We start from the raw sequence: 23703 nt of genomic DNA on the forward strand, positions 1-23703 counted from the left end.
GCACACACACACACACACACACACACACACACACACACACACACACACACACACATACACACACTCCCTTTAACATGTTTGATAGAGCGCAGGTTTTGGCGTTCAGTGTTAGCCAGACTGTTTATGGAGTTTGGCTTGTACTTGTCTGGTTTATAATAAAAGGAACTGCCCTCACCAGTGGGCATGAGGTCGGGGGAGGTCTTCATGGTCCTCAGAGGAGTGACCCGCACAGCAGAGACGGCGCGTGGACCGGTGATTATCGGACGCACTGCCAGTCGCAAAAAAAACAAACAAACCTCTGGTGAGCATGCTTGAGTTGAAGGCAACACGGGGCAGGTGCATATGTTAGTCAACAACATACTTGATCATCTCAAGACTTGTGTGAGATGTACATGTGATCAGGCTGTCATACTGTTTTGAAGTGCATTGCTGGCTTATTATGATCCAAATCACAAATGAAAGCTTTAGCTTGCGTGTTGTGTTTTGCTGTGTATATATTTTGGTAGAAAACGTACCTACACTTTCTAAAGTAGTGTAGCTACTTTACACTTTGATTTTGTAGTTAAAGTTTGCGTCTTTATCTCTACATATATGTTCCTATAACTTTTATACTGAATTTTATACAGAAATTTATACTGAACTACATTTGTTGAATTTCAAAAAGTGATGATTAATTGTTTCTTGGTTTTCTAAATGGTTTTCTTGGTTTCTCTGTTGCGTGTGCACAGCATGGTTATTTCAGTCATATAAATCACTAAACAAATGACTTTGTCCTTCCCACTCTAACTGTGAGCTGGGACGGGGATTAGCGCGGTGGGGGTGAGGAAGGAGAGAAGGATGACTGGAAGGAAACGGGGCCCTGGCAGGGAGGAACACGGACTCAGCGCTCCGGAGGGGAGCACACAGAGAGAGTCTGTGTTTGTTTGTTTGTTTACTCATGAGCCTGCCCACAGCAAGAAATCACTGCTCTTCCGACAAACCTTACCATACTGCAACGCTGTGATTCAAGCACACTGTACACATTTAATGTCACATATGCTGTGGGTTACATCAGGCTAGTGCTTTGCTATTTTAGGATCAGTATTTATTCCCAAACTGTGGTGTTATCAACAATTATACATGACTCATCAGTTATGTTAAATGGAAATATTAGCTATGAGAAATATAGAAAAGATATTAAACATAAAAGACATTTGTTTATCATATTATACTACAATATACTACAAGAATAATCGACAGCTAGGCAGAGGTGTTTACTGGTTGTTCCAGGGCCTTAAACAGCAGGGATGTTTCTGCCAGTGAAGCATCTTTCTGCTATGCGTGTCCAGCAGGAAAGGTCAGGGACAGGCATGAGACAAGAGACTACTTCTCCCCAACTACACGTCAAGTTTTCTGAGCACTGGCTGCACTGTGTCAGTGCTATACTAGCACACATTTGGGAGATCAGAGAAGGCTGTCGGTTTAATCAGAATCCCACAACTATACCACAACAATGACTGGACAGCAAGAAACCTTGAGAGACTTACCAGGGCCTGCATCAAATCTCACTGCGCCCTCTGCTGGAGAGCCCTAGAATGGAAGAGCACAGAGATCAAAGCAGCGAAGCAGTTGTGCTTTTCTTTACAGACATTACACTGTACAATGTAGACGACGTGTGTGCCAGGACTGCTTTACAGGCATTATTTTCAGGTTAGGTTGTGGGGTTAATGTATAGTCATTTTAAATATAATTTTTTTATTTTTCAGGCAGAAGCAGTGAGCCTTGCGTGTGAGATACCAACAGCCAATCCCCTTTAATGACCTCCTGACTGCACTCACACAGCGCCGGTGCAGGTGTTGAGGTACAGTGACGAGCCGTTCCACTGACAGCTGTGACCATGCTTGAGTTTCACACTGAAACGAGAGACCTGCCAACTTCTCACTGAGAACTAAATGAGCTGTTTGAAAATATTATGATATCTTGTTATGATAGCAGTTACACAGTTATCATAACAAGACAAAAGAGAAATAGAATCGTTATAGTAACACTGAGGGAAGTTTAAAGTGTTTACTGATTAATTTTTGAAAGGGGGTGGGGGTGTTCCTGAATACGTAGCAGACAGGTCCACAGAAGCTTAGTCTAGGATAAACATCTGATATGCATAAGCTTTAATCATACATCAAATCACATGGCTTGTATCTTTTGAATCAGTGCTATGCTGAATAAGGGTAAACCTTTCATTTTTCTCAAACATCGTTAATTAGAGCTCAACTGCACAACCAACTGCTAAACCATATGGAGATGTTCCTACTAAGATTCCACTTTTCAGCCAAACCACAACAGTTGTACACAGCTGTTTGAAATCATTAATTCAAATGAATATATGACAGGTACGGTGATTTACAAAAGGAAAATAAAGTTATCCTTCTGTGTCTTAAAAAGGCGGACAAGGCAAACAACCGTGTTAAGATAATGCAATCAAAAACATCTTGTAATTATAAGAGAGTAGCTCAGTATGACATCAACATAATTCACAAAAAATCCTGATTACCACGACAACATGCCAGTGAAGCTGAGTTTTTAAGGTAGTCTTCACTGAAATGTCGTGGTCATAATAAGGTGCTACAAACACCCTGTTTCATATACACTCTCTCATATATAATAGGATATGATACGAGATATACAGTATAAGTCTACAGTATAATATTCCAGGTGAGTAATTGCAGTGTACTATAGGAAACGATGTAGAGATATGCGAAATTGAGGTGAACTACACAAGGTTTTCACTGAAACGGGACCTCAGAAAGAGGCCCCTCATCTGCTGTGTATTTTGCTTGACCGGCTGATAAAGGACCTCTGTCCAAAACATCCTGTTTATCTCAAAACCTGTATATGCAGAGACAGCGAGGAAGATAGAGAAAGGAATTATTGCCTTACTGAACATGCATTTACTAACCACAAGTGTCATGCCACCTGTGATGGAGATCTAGCACTTTTTTACCCTGTGTGGGCATTTACACTCAGCCAAATGTTTGCTCACCTGTGTGGCTCCCCCCCCCCCCCCCCCCCCCCTTCCTACAATAACAAGGAGCTGGGCCACACAGCGGCCCCTGGTTGTCACAGCTCTGTGGGAGGGAGGGGTGTGAGTGGAGAGCCCTGAACCCCTGGCACATGCACCATGACGTTTTCAGTGTCATGGTCACCGAGACAGGCCTGTCACCACTTCACGTGCGGGAATGTGGCACCTACTTGACATGTGCAGACCAAATGGCAGCCACGGCCCCCTCTGGCATCGCCAGACGTCTCTGGGTGGGCATAAACCCCAGCAAGATAATGGAGAGATGACCAAATATGTCATAACTACTCAGCTTGCTATGCAGACTATGCAGGTGGTTGACGAACAGTTGGAAGTCTAGGAATGGAGCACAGAGCAGAGCAGGAGCTGATCACAGTGATACCAGTCAACACCAGCCTGGGTGATCTTGTTAGGATCACTGACGCCCAATCAAAAGCTCCCAGGAGCTTGTCACATTTGCCACCCACTCATCAGAGGCACTTCTTGAGTCCCCAGCACATTCCTAACCAGCACACACATAAACATAGGTCTGAGGAGTACGCCATAGATAGACACCCAACAATGTCAACAGGAAGACGTATAAGGGTTAGCCAATTTAACAATACACAGATACCAACACGTTAACCACATGATAACACGAATTAGTTTGGTGCTGTAGAATCATACAGAATTAAGGGTTGGTAAAGGTTCACTGTGGATAATATAGCTTCAGTTCCTTTTACAAGACTTCAAAGCGCTGAATAATAATTAAGTCCCTATTAAAACATATAACTTGTGCACATATAACTTGTACATCTTAGGCACCTTTTTTTAAAGATTTCGTTTTATATCTGTGATCGCATTTAAAGAAGAAGAGGACATCTGGCTGGGGCTTTAGCATATTTTTGCTTCATTGCCATGCATCTTGCTATTCAGGAAAGGGACACAATGCAGTAATGTGAAATTCCACCCAGGAGTCACTAGGCATTACCTCACTGAGAAAGGAGTTCAGCATTTATACACAAAAGATCGGCACGAGAGACGTTATACCCAAAGAGAGAGTGGGAGGGAGACGGGGAGACAGTCTGGTTGCGTAACGGACTTTGACTTTTTCTTTGTCAACAAATGACAAGTGGGGGCAGAGATAAAGCAGGGCTGACCCGGGCTGACCCAGCCCATGGCGAACCACTCCAAACAAGGCTGTGGCAGCCCAGTGGAGAGCAGCAGCCGGCCCTCGTTAAAGCACAAGACCCCCTCGTTACCGTAAATGTGTTCGGTGAGCTTTCTGCCCCCCCTCCCGCACTGTCTCTGGGCTGCCCACAGCGTATAAGGAAATGTATGCAGGCACTGTGTTTCCCTTAGCCACGCTGGATCTGAAGATGACTCGTTTAGCTCTTCAATGCAAGGACATAGGGCAGCGGCGAACAGCCCAGGGGACATGGCGGCGAACAGCCCAGGGGATGTGGCGGCGAACAGCCTAGGGGACGTGGCGGCGAACAGCCCAGGGGACGTGGCGGCAAACAGCCCAGGGGACGTGGCGGCAAACAGCCCAGGGGACGTGGCGGACGAACAGCCCAGGGGATGTGGCGGCGAACAGCCCAGGGGACGTGGCGGCGAACAGCCCAGGGGACGTGGCGCCGAACAGCCCTAGGGGACGTGGCGCCGAACAGCCCAGGGGATGTGGCGGCGAACAGCCCAGGGGATGTGGCGGCGAACAGCCCTAGGGAACGTGGTGGCGAACAGCCCAGGGGACATGGCGGCGATCAGCCCTAGGGGACATGGCGGCGAACAGCCCTAGGGAACGTGGCGGCAAACAGCCCAGGGGACGTGGCAGCGAACAGCCCAGGGGATGCTGCGGCAGACCTGCTCACTTCTGCATGGAGTACAGCGTAGATTAATGGATGCTACGGTACAAGATGATGAAATTCTGTTTTAGTGAGCATTAGCCCCATGACCCAGCCTATCACTAAAATGCATAATAAGAAGTGAAACTAGGCTGTTTTAGATATGATCTTGAAAGGTGTGTGACTCAGTCAGATTTAAATCTTGAGACAAGACGGGCAGCTACATCTAGCAAACGAGAGCAGCGGCCACGCACAAGCCTTGTGATAAACGTGTGCCCTGACCACAGACCAAACACCCGTTTGACCATCCTAAGGTGACAACATTTGTCTTCAACTCTATTTCAACCTTACAATGTTTATCACTTGAGTGCAGACCTCACCTAGTCACACGGATCAGACAGGAAGTCAGGTGATGTATAAGATGTTCGCTACGGTGTCAGGCACAATCATAACCCATAATTAAATTTATTGTGATATCACTGACATTAAACATTTTACAATTCATGTTAACCAGTTCAAAGAGGCTTATGTAATGTAATCAGTCTCTAATTTAATTACCTACACGGCAGGGCTGGTTGCCAGATCACTGTTAAGCCCTTGTGGCCAAAGCAAACCACAAACCTGTGATTAAAGGCTACCAAAAAAAACCTCTCAGCTCCTATATGGACACATGAGGCAAAAAAGCAGGATTTTTATTTCTTCTCAATCTCTGTAAAAGTGAACCCCCTCACAGCCATCTCGTATCTGAAGCACGGAGGCCTCTGTTCAGCACAAAGACCAGTATGAGGATGAGTCAAACGTTCCTGGCATGGCTCTCCACACAGGGCAGAGGACAAGAGGCCCTCTTGAGAGCTGAGGCGACGGCGAGCATGCGCACGACTCTCATAGCCTCTGGCCTGACAAACAGCCTTTATCTACACGCAACTTCCCACAAAGCCAGCCTGGGACATCGAATGTCACCAACAGATTTTGGAATTTAGGCTTCAACTTTTCACGGGTCAGCCGCCGAGGGACAACACCTCCACTTACAGTCTTACCAAGACTATATTTGACTACTCCTTCCACAACTGCAGATGACATTGTAATGTAGTAAATAGCTTTCAGAAAGTATATATACAAATTACGGGGTTATAATGTAGGTAGATGTCTGGTTAAGATTGATATAATGATTATGAATCACTACTAACACCACCTGTATAATCTACATTACATAATGATTATGAATCACTACTAACACCACCTGTATAATCTACATTACATAATGATTATCAATCACTACTAATACCACCTATATAATCTATATGACATAATGATTATCAATTACTACTAACACCGCCTGTATAATCTATATTACATAATGATTATTTGTTCTCAGCTGAAATTACTTTGTGTATTTGACTCGTTTGAGTGTTATAGAGCAGATGGGGAAGAATGTTGCCTCTAAAGCAGCATGTTCCATATAAATCAAACTGATCTGAAAGGAGGACAAAGCTCAGTGCAGGCCGTGCTAACCTCCACCCAGAGCGCCGTAGATGTGATTTGGTAGAAAATAGTGTTGTGAAGGGATAATCCAATGAGAATGTCACAGGTTATAAATATTTGGGCATCTGGATTGATGACTAGATCTCTGATTACTACGCTTTGATGAGAATTGTTTACATGAATGTTACATCCTCCACACTGGAATCAGATGACACCGTTAACCATGTCACTGCATGCCAGGAGAAGGAAGATGACACCTATTCACGCATCACTGAGGCATGTGTGACAGAACTGGACGGGCCATGTCCCCCTGCTTAACATTTAGAGCATAAAGTATTTGCTATTAATTTACTTCACATTCTCATAAACCCTCTTTTATTCTCATAAAAAGGGCAAAAATAAAGGTAACAAAAATACTGCATTTCAACTTATTCCAAAATAAAGGTCCTCACGATATCTATTCTGATATGATAATGAGATCACCGTGTTATACTTATTTAACAGTTACGCATGAAGCTTACTTGCCACAGCAAAGTTGACTTCAGGCGAAATTTGTGAGCCTGCATTGGGAACGCAGAATGTGACAACTGGTTTAGAGCCCTCAGCTATGTGACTTAGGCTCGTTAATCTGGTCGCAGGATGCAGACTGTTCCACCACACCTAAAAACAGCTCTCAGATAATCCAGCCTTTTCAAGTGCTTCCATAATGAGGGTGTACATAGCAGCATGACAGAAGGCTCCAGAGCTCAGTATAGAGAAAGACTTTTAGCTCATAGCCTTTTTAAAGAATGATAACATACTTATGCAACTATGTGAGAAAGGTATACACACATTAAACACACACACACACACACACACACACACACACACATTAGGGCCATCACAGCTACCAGAGTCCTGACAACAGCAGTATGAGACTACTTACTAAACTCCTGAAATACCTCATAATGATTTTGGGGGCTAAAAATATTTTTATTTTTAATACACAATGTAAAAAATTGTGTATTAGCACAGAAATTCACATTGGTCAGTGTATCTATGTTTGTCCACAACATCTTCAGGGAGGGGTCTCCCCAGCCAAACAGCCCTGTGTCCACACCAGCTGCTACGCAAAGTGCCACGCTAGCAAGAAACAAAGTGAGACATCTGTCAACGTCATCCGTACCGAACCATACGTTTCCTGCTTGCTGCCTTGTTTACCTTAATGTATTAGTATGCTGCTTGCTGTGGGCATATAAACTTTGATAGGTATACGTGTACACACACACACACACACACAGGTGCGGACACTCTGAGAACCACTCTCACGTATGATTCAGCCAATAGGGGTGAATGACAGTGAGGGGGAAGACGATGGGTTGCTAAGCAATGTGGAGAAACATTACCACAATGGGAACAGAGAGCGTCAGGTGTCTGGGCCAGAAGCACCCAGTGAAGGCTCCTCAATCATTGGGCTTCTGATGTGTGCTTATCGTGAATATACGTGCCACTCATCGCATACAGGCAGGGCAACCAGTTGCTTTAAATAAGTATCAACATCATTTGCATAGCATTTCTAAAAGCATAGCAAATGGAGTTGTACCTTGAAACGTGGAATAATAAGAAACCAGCATATAACAAATCACATATGAAGAAAATACACCATGACGTATGGATTTATAATGGAAATTGCTGGGTATTACGGTTCAGTTACATGAAAAATGTTTGTTCCCCTTAGTCATACGATACTATTACATTTAGAATAGTATTACCCATTCAGAACTCTTTAACAACCCTGAATATCCTGGACCTAGATACAGATCCAAATGATGGTGCTTATTATATATGACATCACTTTTAATAATGATTATATATTACATGCATAAAAATATCAATGGAAAGACATGAATCTTTACTTTCCATTGAAAACGTAAAAACTTAAACCCATTCCCAGACATTTCTAAACAGGCTAAGGTGAATGAAAAAGAGTCCTCCATGATTTACTGTAGCACTAGAGGTATACAGGCATATGTGCCCCTCAAACAGTGATACACCAGTAGGAAAATGTTAATGGTTATAACAGTTCATTGATATTGCAATTTTGCATTATTTAAAATCCTAATGGCTATAATTGTACCATCACACTCACACGATGGACACTCTCATCATCAATACATGTAAACAACTTTCTGACTGAAAGAGCTGATGTTGCTGAGAAAGAAACAACTGACAAACAACAAAACACAAAATGCATTTAGTTCATGGTACATCGTTGGAGAGAGTATTCCTTCACACTTCTGCCTGTATACTCTGTACTGGGCACAAGTAACATGATTCTGCACAACGGTTATAAAAAATTTAGCAACCAACACAAATTATTCATTATAAAACTAAAGGGATTGTATCCAGACAGCCTGACATTGGAATTTCACCCATATTCCAGAAACCCTCACCTAGTTTACTTGAAGACGTGTAAACATAAAAAACTATTAAGATTCGTGTGATTTTTCCACTACATTTAGAATGTCTTAAGTTTAATTATTTCGCAATGGTTCACCTAATTGAAGATTAAATCATTGTGTTTACATTGTGGACTTTACGATTTTATCCCTTATGTACTGATATTTCACTTTTTTAAAACAAATAAAATCTCCCTATAAAGTCATAACATTTCCCCAGAAATATTTCCTAAACAAATCCTCCCACAGCAGGTATGCAAAAACTCCAGAAATACCGGTCAAGTGCTTCTCTCATAACTTAGCGGACAAATATGTCATAACCCCTGACTCACATTATTTGTGCTTCAGCTAATATGTACTTACCTAATAATGTCCTGTACGTTCATGCGGAGTTTACCTGCAGTCCACTGTACAGACCACACATCATTTATTTAAGTGTGGTCGAGGGGACCACGTTGTTGGTGACTAACGGAAGCACGTGTAGCCACTGGTATATGCATTAATATTTTACCTTACTGTAACTTTCTTAGGGTTTACATTCACTCGGTTGTGCTTTTGTGCTAAAGGTTTGCCAGTTTACGGCAGCCAAAACGGTAAAATCCTGCCCGACGTGATCTTGAGTTTAGAGGCAAGTTTACCTTGCTGCACTGAGCCTGTACCGCATTATCTGAATTCCATTAGGCCAAATATCTAAATCTATATCATTCGCCTCTAATTCAGCATTAAGCTCAAAAGCTTTTTGTCTTTTTAAAAAACAAGACTGTAAACAAACCTAATGGAAATGTACGTATTCCTCTACTATACTACAGTATATAAATAATAGCCTCGGGTAAAATTGTGTCTTATTTGGGATCCTTTTCTGTTGTATGTAAAGTCACTTGGCTGTAAGTGATTATTCCCTGTCCTATTCCTTATTTGGCCTGGTGAGGATGAGCAGCGCTCGGCTGTTTTCTGCGGAATACAAATGAGCTTCAGTCCACCGACCTAGACGATTCACCCATACTGGGAGAATTACTTTGACTTAAGACGCGCAATTAAAATGACAAGTAGTGTCACATCTCGATCTCAACTTCCGATCAGTTGTGCTGGTAGTGAAAAGAACGCCACAAGACAGCAAACCAGCCCAAGTCAAGGACTCCCCTACCCTACCGCACTTTGCCAGCACCGCAAATTCACCGCAGCGGTCAGCAGCAGCACGGAGCGGACTCAAATCTGTCAGTCCAGTACACTCAAACGTTCACCTTGACATTGATGCAATAAATGATATGTGCAAATGTGTAGTGTTTAGTATCGATGCTTGAAAACATGCTGGAACGATATCTGCAACGTGTGCTTACCTTTCCACGGAAGCAGTCCAGGTTTTCGTAGTGATAACGCTGCCGCACGCTGCAGGGTTTGTAGTGTCCGTCACCACAGGGCGCAAGGCGCGCACCACTCACTAAGAGCGCTCGTCCATTCTCATTAGAATTAGAGCTGCCCCCCTGTGTCCTGCCTGGGCTGGGCGGACACGGGCGTAGTGCGCAAAGTCACACACGTGCATAAGACCCAGCTAATCCGACTGAGGTTTTTTTTAATGACCAGGTATGACCACACGTATTTGTATATTTAACTCGAGCCAAAGCTAATGTTTTCTGTTAAACTGTAACTTCAAATTGGGCGGTTGTACACAACGTTAAATTAATTAGCAGTTTGCTGATATTGATGGCATAATCAGCACTAACCTTGAAGAATGAGTTAGTCATGACATAGTTCATGGATTAATATTATTTCATTATAATTGCCTTAATCATCCATACTTCTAACCAAATTAGTTGTTATTGGTCTAGACGACCACCTTTATTGTTGGTGATATATTATGGGCACTAAAGTTATTGTGGTTTAAAAATCTTTCTTCAGAGCAGATTTGTCATAATGTACTCCTATGATCAATGACGTGGTTCAGGAAAAAAAATTCCAGTTCAGACCACCATCTAACAACAATAAGAGGAAAATACAAAATACAAAAACAACATAATTTTTTATTATTATTATTTTCTTCACATTTTCGCCGTTTTCTACTTCTATTTTGGTATAATTAGTTTTTTTTTTCTGTTCCTACTTCTATTTTGACATATTCACTTTTAACAATAGTGCATAAAAAGTGTTTTACAGTACAATATAAAAGTGATAAAATGGAAGTATGCAATATTGGCCTATAAGTGCCAGTTGTGCATGAAAAGTGAAGTGCACTAAAAATGAAGCAGCCCTGGTCACACTGTGTGTGTTTGTGTGTGTGTGTGGGGGGGTGGTTGTTGGGTAGGTGGGGGGTGTGTTAGGTTGGGGGTGTTGGGTGGAGGTGAGGTGTTGTGTGAGTGGGGGTTTGGTAGGGGTTACTGTTTCCTGCTCTTAGAAGGTTCCCAGAGATCACTCTGCCTGTTTCCATTCATATGTTTCCTTTCTCTGGGGTGGAAACTGCCACCACTTCCTGTAGCGGTATAGAAGATGCTGTGATGCCTCCTGTCTCCACTGCTGAGGCCACCGTCTCCGCTCCGCCTTCCCCACAGGGCAACGTCTCCACCTTCTGCTCCCACACGGGTGCAGCACTGGAGGTCTGCATGCAGAGATTTCAGGCACCTGAACTTGCAAAGATCAGTTAAAGTGTCCACCAAACACCCCCCCACCCCCACCCCTTGGCATCACGTGTTGTATGCACATCATCTGTGCATCTCCACCCTTCCTTGTGTCCACCTCATGATAACAGGCCATGCATTTGCAACCGGTGTCTTCTTGCCTTAGTTTGTCAGTTGCTAATTTGATCTGGATCTTGGACTTTGGACCTCTCCATAGGAGCAATACGTTATTTTTCCAGCAATTTTTCTTCACAGTGTGAAACAGCCATTATAGTAGAGGTCTGGGTGTTTAATCATGGTCATTGTGAGGAACCAAAATAATAAAGTAATCACTTCCACAATTATCGTTTGCTTTTTCTGCTGGTAAGCATGACATATCCACCCTTTAACTATGACAATGCCCCTAATAAATACTGCTCAATTCAGCACCTCCATCATGCTTCATCTTCCTCGGCATCATATACGAAAATGTTTGGAAAAACTATAAAAACATTTTTTTAGATTTGCAGTGAGAAGGCCAGGTGTTCAAATTTCTTCTTCAACTTTTTTCTATTCCCTCTATTCCCCAAACTGGTTTTACATTTTAATTTATGTTCAGGTAATATGAATACACATCACACAGAGACAGAATCGCATTCGGTCAGATCTGCAACTTTAATGTAGGCATCGAATAAATACAAACACACAGTAGAAAACAACAGAAATGAAAAATGTTCAAATGAAAATAATGTACATTGATCAGATTATATTGCCCAATATGTATAGGTAATGGGACTTTTCACATTTAAAGAATTTCTAAAATTGCTATTGTGTGCAAAGTTATATCACCAATGACAAGTGATCTGTTAATCAACTGTTAAATGTGGAATTATTATTTGATCAAATTGTTAACTTATTTGAATATGTTCAAATAATCTTTGTGAATCCGAAGATCATTAACAACACTAACCTATAACGTATAACACTGTGTTTTGGTTGCGTCTCTCAATTGTTCATTCAAACTCACGGCCAATAGAGGGCAGACGTGAAAAAAGTTCACATTTTTTCACAGATCCACATTATTACACAAGCTTGATGTAACCGTAACAAGAGTAAAAGGAAGTGTGAGACACATGTGGGAAAGGGTCACCATGGCCGAGGCTGGACGGGCCGTGGAGGGATGGGAGGGGCTGGGATGGATGGGATGGCTCTCTGCGGGGGCAACTGAGGCAGAGCACGAGACGGGCTGGGCACATAACGCTCATGTAGCAAACTCTCTGGAAACCTGAGGGGGGGAATGCAATGGGATAAATGAACTTTTGATGTAAATTAGGTTCAATAGCTTGCAACATAGAAAGACTGGAGACAAAACCTACCATCCAGGATAAAAGAAAAACTTTAAAAGTCCAAATTTAATGTTTCGGGGAGTCAGGCATTTTTAAATGAAGGTTGCAAGACTTTGGAAAGAGCTTCTGCAGTATTAATGCAGAAGTGTCATAGGTATTTAGTGTTGTGAGGTGAAGTGTTATATCTATTTTCATAGATCAATTTACATGTGGATATGTGGATATACAATTACAGAGTCTTAATACCACAAAACTAACTCATCTGGTGTCTAAAGCTTTGCACTCTCTTCTGTAATCCAACACTGACAGAACGTTTGGACAGCTCATGTACAATTACCATATGTGTACTGTATACAATTACTGTATACAGTAAATACATAAGGAACAGTGTGAAACTATCAGGGGAAATTATGAATGTGGCAGCTGAGATGTGAGAACACATATATGTCTAGTTTTCATTATATTGCAGTTTGCTTGGAAGGCTTAGTATTATTACTATCATCATCATCATCATCATCATATATCATCATTAGTAGTAATAGTAGTAATAGTAGTTGTAGTCGTAGTAGTATAAGTTGCCTTAGTAGATGGTAGATGGAACAAGGAGGTGAAAGAGTGTTGAAATATCTGAATGACATGCATAAAGATGCATTAAGATGGGCTTATCTACATAAGTTGACTTCTAAACCACTTTACCCACTTCCCACAACACATACAGTTTCTCCTTTTGCTCACAACACTGCTAATAGAGTCGTTGTGTTTATTAAACTTAAAATGTACATTAACAACTGAAGCTACAGACTAAAATATAATGCATGCAAACAGTGAGAGAAGCAATGAAGACGTTGTGTACAGTTTCACTTTGTAGGCAGTTGCTTAGTGTTTGTGGCTGGCGGCTGGTTTATAACACAGAGGAAAGTTAAACACTGCACTTCATCTCACCAAATATAGCAGCAAGGCTCATTTTTCTAGACCAAAGAATGCAAAAGAACCATCAAGTTTCTTAAAACATTTTAAGCAAACTCACATTACCTTAATAATAATACCATCAATTTATTTTTCACCTTGTTCTCAGTGTTTCACTTTCCCTCACTCTCTTGCATTTGCTACTGACATATAAATTTCTGTTTTTAACATATTCTGTTTTGAGGGTTTTTTTTAACACTTCCTCTCTTCATGTTTCCAGTCATGTGACTCATAAAAGCACATTTATTTTAAAGTTTATATCAACCACTATGACGAAGTGTTTGCACCTCCTCTGACAGGTGCATGATATTTATCTCACAGAATTTAATCCAGGTAATCAGATCTATGAAGGTTGGATCTGAGTCCCTAGCGCTAATGCTGTAATCTGTGCACCAAAGCACAGACATGTAAAACTGCAAGGAGCAGAAAGATCTCACCATTCGGACGTGCGGGGCGGCACTCTGGGTGGAGGGAGAACAGGTGGTGCTGGTCGGAGAGGTCGAGGAGGAACACTTTCCTGAGGCTCCTTCAAGGAGACGGAAAGAGGGTTCAGATGGGAACAACAGAAGAAATCACCTCACATAACCTGCAGTTTGTCTTTCAAATTAATACTTAAAATATCCACAAGGGACAAGAGTGACATGATAAGAGATTTTAAAAGTTCTGGATTCAAACAACAACTCACGTAACAGCGCTACACTTTGTAACGTCATAATATGTATTATTCTCCATTGTAACCATAAGAGGCATTAGGAAAAAATGCAATTGTTATTTAAGAAATGACAAATCTCACCTCCAGTTCCCCATCTGCTCCACTGCTGTAACTGATGGTGCTCAGAGTACTGAGTCTGTTACTCCCACTGCCTGCTCACACCACACACACAGATACACCCAAACACCCACATATTAATGTCAGTAAACACTAGCAGGAGGACATGACAACTATTTCTCTTCTTCTCAAAAAGTAAGGCAGAAAAAATTTAATAAAGTAATGAATAGATAACTGATGCTACACAGTTTCAGATATTCTGTGTTCATAAGTTACTCATTCTTCTAATAAACTGAATGACTTCTGCAAAATGAGTTTTGCAAAATAAAAACGTTATAATGTCTGAGTGTGGTTTGTAGGCATTACTTACTAACAAGTGCAGATACAAAGCAATCCTGGGAATGTGACTATTTTTACTATATAAACCAAGTTGAGGCTTTAATGAAGTGAAAACTCTGGAAATCTTGATGTGAAAATGGCCTTGTTACACCACAGACAAATACAGTTTACAGTTGGCGTGGAAGTCAGCTATTCACAGATCACTGATAGTGAAAGTACAAGCCTTTCTTTCTTAAGAAGCTGATGTCAGTTATGTCTTGCATAAAAAGGAAACATTGCTATGGACGTGTGAGAGGGTCATCCAATGTGCTGCCTACCAGAGATATGTTGGTCTGGTCACGTGACAGGCTGAGACTTACCACCAGAGGGAGCCGGACATGGTCATTAACTGGTCGAAAAAGGGAGAGAATAGGGATGAGACTACTCACTAGAGGTGCTGGAGGTACTTCCCGTCTGCCAAGTTCCTCTCTGTGGTGGCTGGCTCACAGGAGGTGTCTGGGTTGTGGCCCGCGGGCTTGGCTCATACACCGAACACTCTATGTTTATATGAGAGCCCCAACGCAGGTTCCTCTGCATTGGAGCAGTTATCTCCAGCTCTAAATCACAGAACAAATGGGTAAATACAGTTAAATATAGTATGATTCCTGGAATGTATTATTTTGTTTCAATGTCGGTGGGAATAATTTTTAGAAACCATGCATATTGTGTTTGTGTAGTGTTTTAGTATGCGATTGAGACATAAGAACAATATTACTGAAGAACAAAGCAAATTTTCCTAGAGAAAGTTAAATGTTAGTCCATTAAATTTAATTAGATTACAAATAAATACAAATATAAATAAATACAAATAAACAAATACATCTTGCCATTTATCTTGTAATGTTGTTTCTACATAAAGTAAGCTAATAAATGACTGAATCTAAATATAAAAACAGTGCTGTATTATAGCAAACAGAGTTCTGTAATTGCAGTTCCGTAATATTAGAGATGAACTATTACAAGGGTGGAATTTAACAATCTCAGTTATTGTGCTTAAAGTCGCTGTAATTGATTTAATAGTTGTGCTAAACTCTGAGAGCCACAGAAAGGGTTTGTCCCTCCCTTCAGTCCCATACCCACTATTCAAACCATTCTCCAAATCATTCACCCTTCCTCCACAGATATGCTGGACTGGGGTGTGTAGGTACCCTTCTGTATGCTGTATGCATGCGAAAATCAATTGCCAGGCCGACTATCTTCTATGCTTTCACTGTACAAGTTCATAAACTGTATTTTATGTTGTGTAATGTATACAGTGCAGCAGCTGCTGTTTGTGTAAACCTTTGTGAATTCTTACCTTCCCCTCTTCCACTCCTTCCCTTCTCTTTGTGACGTCGAGTGATGCTATCTCGTAACCTCTGCAAGTTTTCCTAGATACAGGCATGCACACGCACACACACATACAGACGTGTGCACACACACACACACAAAACAATGTCTGATGTACTACAAACTCCAAGTCATATACAGTTTACAATTTACAGTTTACAGATTACAATTTGCAAGTTTACAGTTTACAAAGTACAGTTATTATTGCTCTCCAACCAAAGGGCTTCATCTCAGAGCCCATGACCTCCTCATACCTGCTGGAAGCGGATGGACTGAGACCTTTTTTCCTGGTCAAACTGCCAGGCCTTGAACTCCTGCACTGCCTCCTCTACAGTGAGTGCCCCCACTTTCACCCTCTCCTGCAGGGAGATGAGCTGTTTCTGGCCTGGGGTCTTCATGCCTGCATAGGGGTCATGGGTAGTAACTTCAGTGTCTCTCTCTGGCCACAGTGAATCTGAGGGGAACAGATCGCTTCAACTCTGTGAAATGTAATATCCATCAAACTCTTATGTACTTTCATCATGTGCAAAGGTCACTCTTAGAAGATTGTATATGAGTGTCATACCTTCAGAGGTTTGATTCTGTCTTTGACTACTACTACTGCCTGTAGAACATAACGAGCGTTTGGAGGAGAACACTGCAAAAGATATGTTACGGAAATCTGAAAAAAGTGCATCATAAACCTCAAAGAGAGAGGGTTTTTTTTCTGATTACTAGATTCATATCACAGAACACAAACCACGTCACCTGCTTAACTTTATTTAAGTTATGTTTAAACTGAAACATATTTACCCGCATCATAAGTAAATAGAGTAGGAATCAGGAAAATGCTTGTGCGTTTTTACGTCCTACCTGTTGAAATATAGGTCTTGCATTCCTCTGGCTCGGACAGCGTGGCTGGCCGAGGAACTGGGGCTGGTGGGCGATTCAGAATGGCAGAAGCAGAGCAAGTGTCTTGTTCATCTACAGTGTCATAGATTTCGTCTGGAGAGCAGATCTTATAGGGATCCTCCTCTTCTGAGTAGCCTTCTGAATTGTCCTCTGCTGTCTCATTGGCTTTCATAAAAGGGTAATCATCATCATTTGCTAGTTCTTCCTCCATGGTCTCTGAATTCTCCTGGGGTTTTTCTTCTTTTATAGGTTAATTAAAAAAATTACAACTTTATTTAAATGGAAATTTAGTATTAATCGGCATTTAACGGTTAATGCGAAATGTAGTTTTCTTTTTGTTATGAGCTATTAAGTGAACTATTAAGTATAAATACTAAAAATTAAGTAATTATGTTACAAATACATTATGTCACTTAATAAATGCCTCAGTTTAAAGATATCCAATAAATGTTTCTTAAATGTTTCTTAAATAAGTAAGTTCTTAAATGTTTCCTTATAAGTCATATCATCAGTGACAGTGATACTACTTCATACATCACTACAAAATCATAAACATAAAGAAAATGATTTTTACATATTCGCTCTAATTTGAAATGATAGCTTTTTAGAGATGCTCTACATATTTTAACACCACTGACTGCAAAGAAAATCTTTTCTATGGTTTAGTAATATATTAATTAATTATATTAATGCAGAATTTTTCACACATTTTAATTTTTCATAATTACCTTGGAAAAACTTTCTCAATATGACCTCTTCTGGGTGTTCAGACTCACTGAAAGAGTTGTTCAAGTCCTCGTCTGCAGAGAAAGAGTTCAAGAATAACATACTGCATTTCACATTAATCTGTATCTCAAAGAAAACATGCATGAAATAAATCTGCCACAGATCCAGGTTCCTTTCATATTATTCCTTTAGATTTCCTTTATGTCTTTGAGCAGTCATTGGATCAGTCCTTACTAGACAAACAAGTTATTGCCATGACATTAGTTATTAGTTAGCTGCATTTCTTAATGCTAGTACCACAGTCCTGCAATTTAACACAATTATACATTCCTCTTTAAATTAGTTTTGAAGACTTTTACACATATTCAGCTGTTGTAAGAGTGAATTACACAATTGCATGTCAGGGTTCAGTTCCATCATAGACTCGTATATATCCTCCTGAAGAGAGAAGTTGGCCTCTAAAGCCTGGGCTGGGTTTGCCATAGGCTCGTAGATGTCTTCATCTTCTGGCGTTGCCGGGGATTCCTCTATGTGAGACTTTTCCAAGTCTACTGTCTCCTAAATGTTTTCACAACATGCAAAACATCAGTACAACTGACATCAGCATCAGTCCTTTTTAAGATGGTGAGAGATTTAGTATTTACATTTGATGAATACACCTGATTAGCTAGTAAAGGTCACCATTTGGTGATGCTCACATACAAGAAGTCCTAAAAATAAAACTACAGATTCATTTAAGAAACTCGCATAATGTGTCACCAGTGTCACTTTACAGATTAAAGAAACATATCCCCAGGATAGCTTTGGTGAACTAGCACAGGGCAAAGTGTGCATCCAAACCAGTCAGTATCTTACCACATAGTCATCCATGAACCGTCTTAAATCCGAGAAGCCACTTTTTTCAGCCAGCGTGTTTGGGTAATCCCCGTCCTTGTTCATTACACTGTAGGCCTGCATTGCTCCCGGGCACCGCAGCAACGTGCTGGTCAGTTTCTTTAGCCCGAACTTTGCAGAGAAGTGAAGCAAAGTTGGGAGTTCCACATTCGGCCTATCTGAGAATCCAAAGAGGTCCATTTTTTTTACACACGGGTTATTCGGTTTCTGTTCAGTGAATACCTCACCTCGTCTCATTCTACTCGTCACCACACCACACGTATTACATTCTACACAGTGTTAAGAACCAAACTGAATGCAACTGTTCCTAAAACACAAAAAAAATGATTACTTGTGAATGTATTCTCCTGTTCAAGCTGATCGATTCCAAATACTTGTAATCCATGTTCAGGTATGTGTTTTTTAAGTGAATTGGTAAGCAAATCATCCAATGCTTCTGATGTATTTGATGTAATGTTAAATGCCTGAAAAAAACAACATATAATATCTGTGAGCATAAGCACGTGGCTCACCAAAGTCAAAACGTAGAGTGCATTTTTGACGCCACTACCATGTATGTATGACAATGCACTGGACACCAACCAATATCAATTAACTGTAGGAAAGACAAAAAGAAGAATCATAACAAACCTGGCACATAAATTGCAGAGGATCCATAACTTTCTTAAGATAACAGTTTATTTCCTCCATTTCTGTGTAGTATATCACAGTCCTTGAACATATGTTTGATCCATTACTATAAACATGCAAAGAAACAGCCCCAGATGGCATATCTGATAGCAGAAAAATAAATGAATTAGAATAAAATAAGATGTTGCAACACTGCAAAATTTGCAAGACTTTCACAAAGTTCAAAGTGTTAGCACGAAGCAATTTTTTCCCAGGGCCAAGATGCAAATTCAATTAAAAGCACAAAACAGCAGAGAGGAACTAAAACGGATTCCTCTTTCTGAATTGAATCGACCCGTTTAAAACCTACCTGGTGACTGAGCTCTAACAATGTATTCATTTACAAGGGTTCCTGGCACACGTTTTGTTGAGTGCTCACAATGAAACTCCACTTCCATACTGGCCTGACTGTCCAACTTATTCAGCATAATGACATAAATGTCCACCATAGTCTGGAAAAGCAAAAACAAAACAGCTCAGAAAGAATTATTGATACATCAATATAAACAAATGCTTTATTCACGATGCATGGCCAAACAAAAACATGGTTTCTCAGAACTGTAAGTAGCTAGCTGCTTCCTTTAACATCCACCACGTAATAAAAAAAATTGTGATCGCAGTGTCTAAATGTGATCTCACTGCTACATGATCTTTGACAGTTTGGGAAACAAGTAGTTTTATTCAATGCATCTATATATATAATCATTTGGGGAATTTGCACATAGCTTTTAAGTATATAAAAATACACTGAAAAGAAAACTGAATGTCCCTGCATATTCACTGAAGCCCCGAATACTTACCCCACAGAGTATTCTTTGAGGTTGGACAGTAAGGCAGAGTACATCTGCCGATGATGGCTCTGGACTTAAGGCTTGCGACACGATTCCAATGGTCTCATGGGTACTGTCTTGGACATCTGGATGTTCATCTGGTATGTGGGACTGGTCAGGAAGAACTAACTCCTCAGGTGGGTCTAAAGCATCCAGATCCAGGTCATTTAGTGGTGGCATTTCTTCCTCAGTCCCCCACTGGTCTTCAGGATGAGTAACATTTTCTTTCACAAAAACAATTCCAAAACATGTTCAAAGACCTGTAGTGCTGTGTGTGACTCTTTACAGCTTCCCAATAAATAACAGTACACCTCGTGTATTGTTAATTACCAACACCAAATACAGGGTCAGATACAGGAGCTTCTATAGGTTGCCTTAAAGTTCCAAAAGAAACTCTCATCATGGTTTGAATATTTGCCTTATCCTACTTTAGCCCCCCGAAATATAGTTTTAAACAGTTGATACAGTTTCTGAAGTACTGTTGCTAAAGAAGGTAAAGATCACATACCCCCTGCAATAACCTCCAGGACTGTGGAGACATATACTGATGGATCATCTTCTGAATCAAGCTTCCTCCAGCTGGTCCAGTATTCAAAACAGTCCACTAAATCATCGTCTTCAGACACCCCACACAGAAACGCTATAACTTTACAGGGAGGGTATAGAACTTGTTCATAAGTGTCCCACACATCTGGTTCCCTCTGTATGTCCAGGAATGCCAGCGATAGCAAAAGCAGTATGCACTTGCTGGTGCTGAACACTGAACAGTCATAATCTTGAATAGATTTTTCCCCATCGGCAAGATACAACTTGATGGAACCTTGAGGGAAGTGGTCCGAAGCCTCCAAGATGACCTGGAGGTACGTAGCCCAGTCATGGGTCTCATCAGTGTGCACGATTAGCACATCACACATGGCAAAGCATCCAGACTTTTGCTGCAATTAAACAATCAGGATAGCACTTGTGTAGTTACCTAGCTTGCAAAAACAATGAAATAATCTTTGACTACTAGATCTTCAGTCAGTCATATTTACATGCCTTCATAGGCCACACCTCTAACTATAAAGAGATTCTAATTTAAGATGGAGAACTTAGCTTGCCTATGTCGAAATGAAACTGTACTGATGCAGCCAGATAGATGGATTTTCACTTGAAGCATGAACGCAGCCATTGTTCCCAAGTAACCTTGTCATGTCATGGTACCAAAGCACACAACTAATGCTTATCTAAGCAAACAGCAAAACTGGAGTCAACAGCCTCACAAATGTTACATTTGATCAGTGCCAGGATTTGTTTTCTGCTGCTATGATTAAATTTGGGGGTTTACATAGCTTTTAGTGGAAGAGTTAATTACTGTAGAGTAGTTGGGCATTGCAGTTTACATGTAAGAATATGTGAGCATAGGGATTTAAAAAAGAGAATATTTAACAGCAGCAAAATACTTAAATGGTGGCTCGTCAGTGGACAAGACAGATCCAAACTATGTTAAATCATACATTACTAGAAGCTATTTCATGTTAACCCAAGGTCTCTCGGTATCTAGCTCTGAGCAATTAAAATTCTCTAAGTTCACAGTGAAAAGATAACATTGTTACTGAGGTATTTATTTGGACCACCACCAAAGGAAACAAAACCTTCATTGTAAGTTACTCACCTTACTTTCTAACAAAAGACATTCAGATGTAGCAAAAACGGTGTAGTTCCACAAGTCTGCACTTTTATCCTTAAACTAGCCTTGGAATCTTAATATTTTTCTAAATTCTCTGTGGTATATAAACTGCACCCCACAACGTACTCTTATTTAAAGAAACAGTTTCCTGATAGAGTGTGACAACGTCACTTCCTTAAACTCTTTGCAATGGATTACTTAGAATGTTAGAGAAGCAGAGATGGTGTGTATCAACCCACCAGAGTTGAACTGTCTGCTCCCTTCCCTCACCACACGACAAAAACCACACTTAAGCAGCACTGCAGTACAGTTAAACAGAAAACAGTTAATTAATTACCACAAGTCTATTGGATTAGACATTTGACAAAATTAAGTGTGGTTTACATTTAATTATTCAAATAGTTATTCAGTATTGAAAACGAATGAATGAAAAAAATTATGTTAAGTTGTTGGTAAGTTCTTAAGAATTGGTATATGCTTAATCTTCAAGTACACAATTTGGAGTGTTTTTTAATCACTTTGATGTGCATGTTTTCCTCCTCTGCACTCAATATACAGTTTTCTGGATGATGAATGGTAAATGTTTTTTTTAGCAAGTCAACAGCAGCTCATTCCTTTTTTAGAACCACAGTTTGTGGTTTGGTATGAAAGTGTCTATATTACATACATGTGCCCCTACCAGAGCTGAGATTAAACTCAATTAAAAAGCTACAATCTGAAGGGCTTTGACAAGCATTAAAGAGCAGAGCTGCATACTTTTTAGTGGTGGGCAAAGTACATGTGAATTTAGAGATTCCCTTGGGGATATTGCTTGAGTAAAAGCAGAAGTCCTCTGTTTGTATTTCTACTTGAGTTAAAGTTCATAAGTGCTTGCTTTTACATACTTAAAAAAAAAAAAATGCTGTGATTTTAAACACTTTTTAATAAATGACCTGTGCACTTCAGACCCATGTACTGCAAACATGTCTTTGAGACAAGGCCACACACATTGTAGTGTCACAACCTCAACAAGAAAATGTAAAGTCAGACCCAATAAAAGAATCTATGAATTTAGCAGGTCCAACAAGTAAGTGCTGCACTTCAATTTAAACGTGCATCACATGCTTCTGGATGTTCAAAATGATCCAAATATCTTACACAAATATAAGGTGTTTTACTTTGAATGTTGGGTGAAAGTAAAGAATATGAAAAAAGCTTTAACAAAATCCTTAGGTCCAGCATCGCGTGTTATATGTACCTCAATACTATTCACAACTACGCTTTGTCCATGACTGAATAATGTCAACCAGAAGGATGAACAGACACTTCATCTACTCCCTGGGGAAAACTGCAGACCTGCACTTTAGTGTATTTGCACCAGATCTATATCTATGTCAGCCCAGTGTTATTTAACTATTCGGAGCTGTTGTTTCTGCCACATTATTGTGATTTGTAAACAAGATTATTATAATGCTGACCTCTTATTGTGCCTAGTTTGGATGACAGGTTGCCTAGTGATAACATAAACAAGGCATTAATTGGAATGCTGCTGATTGGTGGGCTGGGAGGGCCAAGACCAGGAACTGACATACGAGTGGTCATATGGTCATATGAGGGGTCAGCTGCTGGCCTCTTGGGTACTGCACTTAACCACACAAATATATTCTGCTGGCTTATTTTGCATCATAACAGCACTATAACCTTGTAGTCTGTTGGTGACAAACATGCCTTCATATACTTCCTGTGCTATAATAAATGCCCCTGTTGCCTTTTTGGTTGACTGTGAAGCGTCAAATGCAAATGGTTTTCCTCCGCACGACCACACGTGGAGCAGGTATCTCCACCGCAGCAGCTCTGTGTTCACAACGGCC

At 40.6% G+C, this 23703-nt stretch overlaps 2 protein-coding genes and 1 long non-coding RNA gene across 14 annotated transcripts in view; 1 reads left to right on the forward strand and 2 right to left on the reverse strand.

Annotated features, from left to right (window-relative positions):
- The window catches only part of sorbs1 (sorbin and SH3 domain containing 1), a 37185-nt gene extending 26893 nt beyond the window's left edge, over window positions 1-10292 (reverse strand). For 4 of the 5 annotated variants that reach the window (XM_076974316.1, XM_076974317.1, XM_076974318.1 and 1 more), the window contains exons 1-3: window positions 10136-10253; window positions 1527-1569; window positions 176-268 (exon numbers count right to left, since the gene is read on the reverse strand). In XM_076974316.1, coding sequence (XP_076830431.1) covers window positions 176-206 — 31 coding nt within the window. In that variant the 5' untranslated portion in view covers window positions 207-268; window positions 1527-1569; window positions 10136-10253. Of the gene's footprint in view, window positions 1-175; window positions 269-1526; window positions 1570-10135 lie in introns of all 5 variants that reach the window. The other variant, XM_076974319.1, reaches the window with a different exon arrangement.
- Window positions 52-12425, forward strand: LOC143476240 (uncharacterized). Its single transcript, XR_013121251.1, has 3 exons — window positions 52-301; window positions 1746-1840; window positions 11269-12425. It is a non-coding gene; the product is annotated as an uncharacterized LOC143476240 (long non-coding RNA).
- On the reverse strand, window positions 12038-22082 carry pik3ap1 (phosphoinositide-3-kinase adaptor protein 1). 8 transcript variants are annotated; one of them, XM_076974322.1, is made up of 18 exons: window positions 21839-22082; window positions 21285-21410; window positions 20693-21119; window positions 20155-20408; window positions 19665-19806; window positions 19316-19458; window positions 19017-19149; window positions 18647-18843; window positions 18151-18349; window positions 17794-17865; window positions 17027-17305; window positions 16740-16811; window positions 16429-16628; window positions 16143-16215; window positions 15235-15402; window positions 14492-14562; window positions 14136-14224; window positions 12038-12671 (listed from the first exon to the last, which is right to left on the reverse strand). In XM_076974322.1, exons 3-18 carry the CDS (start codon window positions 21096-21098, stop codon window positions 12533-12535), a joined length of 2637 nt encoding a protein of 878 aa, XP_076830437.1. In that variant the 5' UTR covers window positions 21099-21119; window positions 21285-21410; window positions 21839-22082; the 3' UTR covers window positions 12038-12532. The 8 variants fall into 8 exon arrangements, with proteins under 8 accessions (XP_076830437.1, XP_076830442.1, XP_076830438.1 ...); XM_076974327.1 differs by lacking the exon at window positions 21285-21410 and having other exon boundaries at window positions 17027-17230; XM_076974323.1 differs by lacking the exon at window positions 21285-21410 and having other exon boundaries at window positions 17027-17302.
- Window positions 22083-23703: the final 1621 nt, after the last annotated feature.

Source organism: Brachyhypopomus gauderio, chromosome 15, assembly GCF_052324685.1.
Source record: "Brachyhypopomus gauderio isolate BG-103 chromosome 15, BGAUD_0.2, whole genome shotgun sequence".
NCBI classification, from domain to species: domain Eukaryota; kingdom Metazoa; phylum Chordata; class Actinopteri; order Gymnotiformes; family Hypopomidae; genus Brachyhypopomus; species Brachyhypopomus gauderio.

Excerpts from the sequence above, each read along its gene's own strand:
- pik3ap1 (XM_076974322.1), bottom strand. The coding sequence starts at position 21,098 with ATGTGTGATGTGCTAATCGTGCACACTGATGAGACCCATGACTGGGCT. Across the intron at positions 19,150-19,315 it reads CTCTGCAATTTATGTGCCAG|GCATTTAACATTACATCAAA; the intron begins GTTTGTTATGAT and ends TGTTTTTTTCAG. Across the intron at positions 18,844-19,016 it reads ACAGGAGAATACATTCACAA|ATAGGCCGAATGTGGAACTC; the intron begins GTAATCATTTTT and ends TTGGATTCTCAG.